This window comes from Larimichthys crocea, chromosome VII (assembly GCF_000972845.2).
Source record: "Larimichthys crocea isolate SSNF chromosome VII, L_crocea_2.0, whole genome shotgun sequence".
NCBI classification, from domain to species: Eukaryota; Metazoa; Chordata; class Actinopteri; family Sciaenidae; genus Larimichthys; species Larimichthys crocea.
The window spans coordinates 14,758,095-14,766,665 of record NC_040017.1 but is presented as its reverse complement, the minus strand read 5'-3'; the positions used below and the strand labels follow the sequence as shown (position 1 = coordinate 14,766,665).

The 8,571-nt window shown below is 39.6% G+C and overlaps 1 protein-coding gene across 1 annotated transcript; it reads right to left on the bottom strand.

Moving 5' to 3' along the window:
* On the bottom strand, positions 1-5,747 carry aipl1 (aryl hydrocarbon receptor interacting protein-like 1). Its single transcript, XM_019272490.2, has 6 exons — positions 5,455-5,747; positions 3,377-3,556; positions 2,079-2,267; positions 1,724-1,900; positions 926-1,067; positions 1-523 (listed from the first exon to the last, which is right to left on the bottom strand). Exons 1-6 carry the CDS (start codon positions 5,557-5,559, stop codon positions 324-326), a joined length of 993 nt encoding a protein of 330 aa, XP_019128035.1. The 5' UTR covers positions 5,560-5,747; the 3' UTR covers positions 1-323.
* Between the last annotated feature and the right edge of the window lie 2,824 nt (positions 5,748-8,571).

Here is an 8,571-nt window from a genome sequence, read left to right as displayed (position 1 = left end):
TGGATTTTGAAGAAAGAAAATAAACATTACTGTACCTTTGAGAAACTCTGTAATCATTATTAGATCACTTAATGCATCCATTATTTTAGCATTTAGGTACATCTTTAGGAATATAAAATACCAGTGAATGCACAATTTAATTTCTATAGATTGTTTTAAACATGGATTTGAGGAAAAAGAAAGACAGGCCAAAAGGTTTATGTAACTTTAAATTTTATTGGACTTTCACCCTAATGGGAGTCAAAAATTAAGCATGGAGATTTGTGACAACTTTTCTCCTCTTGAGCTTGTCACTGCTCTGATTTTCGTCTCGTCTCTCCTGCTCAAAACATGCCCTTGTATTTATTCCTGTCCTCCTGGTTCTTCTCTTCCATACGCATGTTCAGCAAAGCCAGTTCCTTCTTGATGGCTTTCTTCATGCCAGGGTCAAGGTCCAGCACCCTGCTGAAGTCTTGTCGGGCCTCCGCCTCGTTCCACACTTCCATGTGGGCCTTTCCTCGCAGGAAGAAGGCCTTTGCTGCACCTGGAAGACATCATACAAACACATACATGTTTGAAGCCATCCATGTGACGGACATCTACAACTCTATAGTATTCAACAAGACAGGAGTGCGTCTTTTATAACTCAGTTAGATTCACATATGCATCTATGAACACATACAAGTACAGACTATACATGCTGAAGTACAGGCACCAGACCTTTTATAGGGTTAGACGTTTATAGACATATAAAACCATTAAAAATTGCATACATACAGAAAGAAAACACACCCAGCTTATTAAAGGCTGAATGTGTCAGCCGTTCACACAGAAATATTAACTGGTCTGAAAGAAAACCTTTCTTACTTTAAAAATTGTCAACACAACCCCTCACTTCATCACACTGGAGTCACACACATCCTATCAGCCTATGTCAGTGCCTAACCTGGGTGCTGGTTGATAATGTCGCTGGTGTGCTCAATGACCTCGTAGTACTCTTCCATGCGCAGTAGACACTGGCAGTAGTTGAGTGTTAATGTGTTGGCCATCTTCTCCAGCTTCAGCCACGGGACCTCCCATGCTTTTTCCTGAAGAGGAAAGTTGTTCAAATCCATGTAGTTGGTTGTTAATTTTCAAGAGGGTGGACGGTCAAATGGGAACATTTTTTCAGCAGGACAGATGCTACTGAAAGATCATACTAATATTATTGGAATATTACAGGAATACTACAGGCAGCAGTGTCTGTGATCCTCTCACTTTTCTGTGACTACACGTTACTACTTGTCACTTCAATCATGAAGGAGACGCTACTCTATAGAGCACTGTATACAGACTACAACATACAACGCAGTATAGAATATTATAGTATTTATAGTGTGTAGTTTAGAGAATATTATACATTTGAACTGACAGAAGGGTGCGACTGAGAGAAAAGCTGCAATTAAAAATCCCTCTGCACCATGGATTTATCAATACACAGTTAGGCTATTAATATTTCAGAGGCATGGTCGGGAGCTAAAAAATTCTAACTTACACACAAACCTCAGTCAGATGAAGTATCTTTGTCTCAGCAGACTAGACTAACATATTAGTTTAACAACCCCCCTGCCCCTGCACTCTCTCTACTACTCTACTAGGGGATGGAGACGGACAATGGCAGGCAGGCACTTTGGTCACTTGTATGCAGTTGCATACTGTTTTATAGTAGCAAGTGAAATTTTATTCTGGACCACTTGTCTGTCACCTTCGTCTGAACATTCTTGATGCAGATGATGGCCTCCTTGTATTTTTGCGTAGCCTCTTGGAACTGTCCTTGTTTGTAGAACTTGTTCCCCTGGCCGTGTAGAATGGGGACGGCCTTCAGCCTCTCTTCATCACTCATAGCCCACGTCTCCCTGTTGTACTCACTAGGCTGCTGCACCTGTCAATCACATACACACACACACGTGTATATAGGACTTTGTTTTTTTAGTTTTCCACGTTATGGTTATAGCATTGAATTGTCTGTGTACACTAAACCCCACTAATGTGTTACTGTACTTCCTCGCTGAGGACACAGATCCACACATATTTATGTGACCTTTTCTGTACTTTCTCACCTTGATCAGCTCCAAAACAAAGTAGAGGGGTTGTGGTTCTTTCATCAGCTCATCCAGGTCATCGTAGCCAAGGCTGTGGTAGGCGAACATGTTGGCCATACCACATGTATGGATGTGCCAGTCGACAGGGTCTTTGCCCTCTGCAATGCGCCTCATACTCTTGGCTACAAGTGGATAAACACCAGTGTGCTGGAGAAAAGAGAAGATCACAAGAGTCAACATTTAAAACAGGATTTATAAATATTAAGGATATTTCTCTGTGAAGGGCTTAATGTATAGGGTAAAGGTGACTGAGGTGTATATATCTGTATCATACAGTAATGTATCATATATGAAGAATATGAACGTGTTTTATGGTGGCACCCTTATCAGTGGGTCACTGTGTCCTTCAATCTCCAACCCTATTACCTTGTTAACTGAACTAATTTGTTTATTTATATTTATAGTTATTATTTATTTTATTTGGACATGTTTTTGTAAAGTCAACTATTGACCTAATATTTAATCTTTTCTTTTACAGACAGTGATAAACTTGCTTGGTCATGAGTAACTTGATGATTAATTTTACATTAAATTGGTTAAAAATTAAATACAATTTAAACTTCTGTCACACTATCTCCAGTCCATTTCTTCCATTTGACAGGCCAGCGTCGCCCTCCGTTGGATGGGGAGTGATATTGCACAGCAAGCAGCCATGTGCTGCAGCCATGTTGTTCAGAGGAGTGTATAAATGCTCTAAGCCCCATCAAATCTAATCAGAGAGGAGGGGAGTCAGTAGTGCTGATTCAGCAGGAATCAGAGCCGATTAGGGAAAAGTGAGGCTGCTGCAGATTAATGACAGTATGCCTCAACCCATCTGTCTCTGACACACACACACACACACACACACACACTTAGAAGCACAGACCAGAAACAACAAATTGTAGATTGTAGAGACATGCATCACCACATATTCAGAGGAACTATTATAATATACATAACATCAGCATATAAATATATATTAAGTGAGTGTTTCTACTTCGGCCTGTTGAGACAGTTTTTCAAAGTTGTGACCATCACACTCTGTCTTCTGTTAGCCCCGTGCAGCCTAATAGTACATTATTGTTTTTTTATTAAATGAACGGGAGAGTTATCAAAGAATGTCTGTGCTTTATGTTCTGACATTTTCTTATTGTGTTGTTTTGTTGTATAGTATGGTTTAAAACTTCCACATCTGTGCTGTGACGCCATTCTGTATAAACAAAGTACCACACGCAAAAAGATTTTAAGACACAAACCAGCTGTTTCTTAGCACTCACAATGATGTCACACCAGAATTCAGCCACCTCACCGATCCTCATGGAGGACAGCAGGGTCTCCCAGATGTCCAGTTTAAACATGTTGCCAATCACTACTTCCATTGGGGTCCCCACCACTTTGCTGTCATCTATGACTGTACGGTCATCATCACACAACTGGGTGCGAAAGTGGAACGTCACCTGGAGATCAGTGTGGACAAAAAGTGGGGAAAATGACTCATAAGACTTGAGACAGTGTTAAAAATGGAAATCAGTAGGCGGTTAAAGTGACATGATCAGATCAGAGATGCTGAATAGTTGGATTCACATACAAATACTATCAAATGAAATTGCATGAGGGGAAGTTGTCTCAGGTCAAAGCCAACAGAGAGGCAAAGCTAATACAGACATCAGTCTCAACAAAAATGTTATGTCACAAGCTTCGCACAGCTTAGTTATTCAACAGAGCAGACAGACAGGAAGAAGGACAGACACGCCAAGGTTACATGGTTGTATAACGTCCAAGGAAAGTGAAAGACAGAACTGTATACACAGAGAAAACAAAACAAAAAGAAGAAGAAGCTCTTTCATGAGCTTCTTCCATATTTCATGATAACTGGCCCCTCATATACACTACCAGTACAAGTCAATATCGATTTTATGAAGTGAGAATGATGTCAGACATTACCAAGCACCTCCAGGAGCAGTAAAGAGTACATTTCCAAGAAATATAAAATCATTTTGGTCTCATATGGTTTGGTTCAAAGTGCATTTAATCATTAACATCTGAAAATATTGTTTTCATTAAAGAGATTGATTTTATGATTTTATGTCCTCTATCCACCTCTACTGGCTGCCAGTAGGAATAGCAGTAATATGAATGTGCCTTCCTTCACCCCTCGAGTTCAATTGAAATGGCCTAAAATCGTCAGGAAAATTAAATCCATAAATCTTAAGCAGTGAAGCCATGCATATTCAACAAAACACATTTCAAACCTTCATACAATATATTTACAGTCATGCTTTTCCACAGGTCAATAGCCACGCATGCAATAATTAGTATACATGTATTATAGTTAATAAAAAACATTTAAATAATAAAAGAAAAAGATTTCCTCATTTCTTCTCAATCAAAAACACATTTCCTGCCTCTTTTAAACACTGAAATACAGTCAGACTATATGACAATGACAGGGCCATTACCAGTGTGCATTTACATACGTTACATTAGTTTACGTTTAGTTTACATTTTTAATATTCAAAGTGATAACATAGAATAAAAACACAGACAAGTCATTCAAGTCATCAAGTCTCAAGTCAAGTCATAAGTGACTAGAGTCCACATGAACTAATTCATTCTGTGTTTAAAATCAAGTTTATATCACAGACAGGTTTGTTAAAGGGCCAGTGTGTAGGATTTAGAAGCATCTAGATGTGTAGTTGCTGATTGCAAACCATCTCACCTCTCCCTCTCCTTTGTAGCATTAGGAAGAAACTGTTGTGGCCACAAAATGCCTGAAAAACTCAAAAGTTCCCATCTAGAGTCAGTGTTTCTGTTCTGACCGATATAGAAACATAGCAACAATTCTTATTTTCAGGAAAACATATTTATACATATTGCTGCCATGTTTTATGAATAAAAGTCCTTAAATCTTGCACACTGGATTTTGAAATAGAGCGTATGTTTGGACATTCTCCAGTTTTTTCTAACTTTGCAACCATTCTCCTACAGTCGAGAAAAACTGCATGGTCATACGATGCTGTGCACAGTATGATAGTGTTAAATTCCATCAGTATCTCTAATTTGATATAGGATATTAAAAGTACAGTAACCTTCTTAATTATCCTCTTTAATTTGTTCAGTAGGTCCATACAATGCGGCTGTTTATCTGAAACATGGTTCAGTGTCTGTTTACTGCACAATAAATGAGCTGAATAGTGAAATAGCTGTGGGTTCACACTACTTAGTCTACAATGGATGCGATATAAGTTAGATAAAAGTCAAAAAAGTGAAAGTAAATGCACATTCGCTGTGTGCCTATCAGTGATGTTCTAGATTTATCACAAAGTGTAAATAAAGTCATGAAGGCCTACAGTACCTTTGCCCCAGTTCTGAGTTTTGGGATGTCTCCAGTCCCTCCATGTAGAATAGTTTTCTTGATTCCCTCTAAACCCAGCAACATCGTATCCTGCATGTCTGCCATCTTTTTTTCCTTATCGGTATGGATCAGCTTGTATTACGGTGCATATGTGTATGTATCTTATGAGTATGAGGAGTACAACATGTATGAGAGGGTATGGATGACTTGGAGGTGTTGTTCCTGGTGGATTAGGTTAGGTAGGGATAATGAGATTAGAAACTTCTCCTCCTCTACTCATCTCTTTGTTGCTTCATCCTCAGCACTTTCTCTCTCAGACCATAGAAACATCTAGAAAGGAAGAGAAACAGAGAGCAAGAACGAAAGAAACGGATTTTTCAGATTTTGGAACAAATGTATTATACTGGAATTATTATTATTTATTTATTTTTTGCTTTAGGTGTACGTGTTGGTGTCTGTGTGGGTCAAGACTCAACCCTACTGAATGTATCATGAGAGTGTGTGTGTGTGTGTGTGTGTGAGAGAGAGAGAGAAAAAGTAAGAGAATGAAAGAAAACAAACACAAATATGTCTGTGAGAGTAGGACATGGTTTCCATTCCAGAGGAAATATCCTGGATTTATGTGGATGTGGTGATCTGAACAACGCCGAGATTACTGAGAAATGGTGGGGCAGACAATTACTGTATGGACTCCTTGACCTTGTCTATTAAACATCTGTCTTCCATCTGGGTAGTGTGTGTGTGTGTGTGTGTGTGTGTGTGTGTGTGTGCGTGTGTGCGTGTGTCTGTGTGTGAGTAATCCAAGGCTCCTGTAGTGTTTGCTAACAAAGTCTGCAAGCAGTTTGAGGGGGCAATTATTCTCAAACATTACCCAGTGTTAATGCCTTATTCCGTACTAATTGCACAAATAGAAAACCCCATAACAGCGTCTTGGCAATGCTCACAATTGTATAACTTTACAGCTTTGTGTTTCCTCTGTGGAGCAACATGGAGGGATAGGTATTTCACCATGAATTGTCAGGCAAGGTCCCTTTCTTATCGCTATTCAAATAAGGCCTCTATATCCTTGGAAAGTGCTCAAACATACTATCAAGTTTGCCTCTTTTTTTCCACTGATGTGACGAACAGGATTGGGCAACAGTTTGGTATGTACTTGGCAGCTCCCCAAGCACAAGCAATGAACTGTGAATGATTGTATGTCCTCTTGTGGAAGAGGTGGGCAGTGCAGCAGGAGCCGGCCCTCCTCTTCCTGGTCACATTGGGCCTGATTTGAAATAGTTGCTAAGGTGGACGCGTGAACCCCCTTGGGACATTTAGATGTGATACCAGTATACTCAAATACTCTACATTAGGCTTGACCTGACACATAACACAGGCACATCACTCTTTAATTGTGACAAACTCGCAAACAAATTGTGACCCCGCAGAGGCGGTAGCAGGGTGAGATGGCAGATTCATGAGCAATATGATTATGATATATAGTCATGACAATATATTACTGAGTTGTTTCTCCTCTCTCTGGATTTTGCTTCTTCATCCTTCTCTGTGGAAAAAACTGGGCATATGGTGGGGTGCTTCTCTTGGATGACAGGTTTTATGTTGCTATAGTTACAGCCGTTTATATCATTATCATATCTGTGTGTTAAAAAGAAAAAGAAAGCGTGATTAACCTTTGTTGGACCTCTGTCTGTAATTATAAACCTGGAGGTTTGTGCTGAATATAGTCTTGGTTTGATGATTTAAAGGTGTGTCACCTCCGTTCATATTTCCTATCAGTGAAGAGATGGTGAGCAGCAATCCATCCAACCTGTTGGAGATGTAATACTACAGGATGACAATGGTGTGTGTTGCAACTCAGGTTTTGTGTCAGAGTGACTCATAATGCTTGCGTCACACTGCCTAGACCTTTCTCTAGTGCTCTGCCTATTGGTATGTGTGTACGTGCATGCATATTTGCTGCAAATACATTGTAGCGTGGGAAATCTAATGTGCCAGTTTGCTGAACTGCATGCACACACGTCTTAGGAAAGGTTTAGCGACAAGCAGTCCTGCCAGCAGGAGGTACACCTCGATCTCCATCACATTTAGTCCTGCTGGAAACCCGTGGCTGATGCATTAGTTCCATTTTAAGCAAGTCATACTCTATTTCTGGAAAGTACAGTCATGGATTTCCTGGGGAGGAGCTGTTCCCTGTGTTCATTCATATACATAACGCACAGGGGAGGGCTCCTTCCATGACGCACAACATATACGCACATAGCATAATGTTTATGAATGTGAAACGCTATTGTGCTCCTGCTGTGGGAATGGGGCTCAGAGAGAGAGAGAGAGAGAGAGAGAGAGAAAGAGAGAGAGAGTGAGAGAGATAGAGAGAGAGAGAGAGAGAGAGAGAGAGAGAGAGTCCTTCTTTCTCTCCCTGCTGTCAGACTGACGTGTAGAGCTGACCAAGCAGATCTAAAAGGAAGAGAAACATGCACTACATGCACTGAGAGCAGTATGGGGACTATTTTTTGTAACAATTTCTATTACATATATTTGACCTATGCCTAGTCAGCATAATGAAACATGATGCATTGTTATGCAGTCAGTGTGTAGCATAGTCCAAATTATTGCCACAACATTTAAAATGCTGCACATGTCAATCATCATTAAATATAATCCAACTAGCACTAACAGAGACATGATGAATGCTTTCCCTTATGAAACTTTAAATTTAGCATGATGCTTTAATTGATTTTTTTTCCTACTTAGGGGCAGGAACAAGCTTTACCACACTGACATATTGCATTTTTGATATTTCATAAATAGCTGTGGCTTGTAATCCCATGTAAAATGGGACAAATGTTTTGCATGAAATATATCAAACTGACTAACTAACTGTCTTGAACCGTGCTCAAGAATTTATATAAATAAAAATCATCAAATTAAAAGGTATAATTCCAAAGACCGGTTACATTTGAATATCACCAAGCCTATCACAACACATTAATTTACCCCTGTTAACTAGCTAACGTTCCTTTTGCTGCAGTGACACATAATGGACCTATGGACAACCAAAACAAAGAGCTTAAAGATGCTAAAATGTTCCATCAAGCTGAAGGTAACTTCGGGTTATAA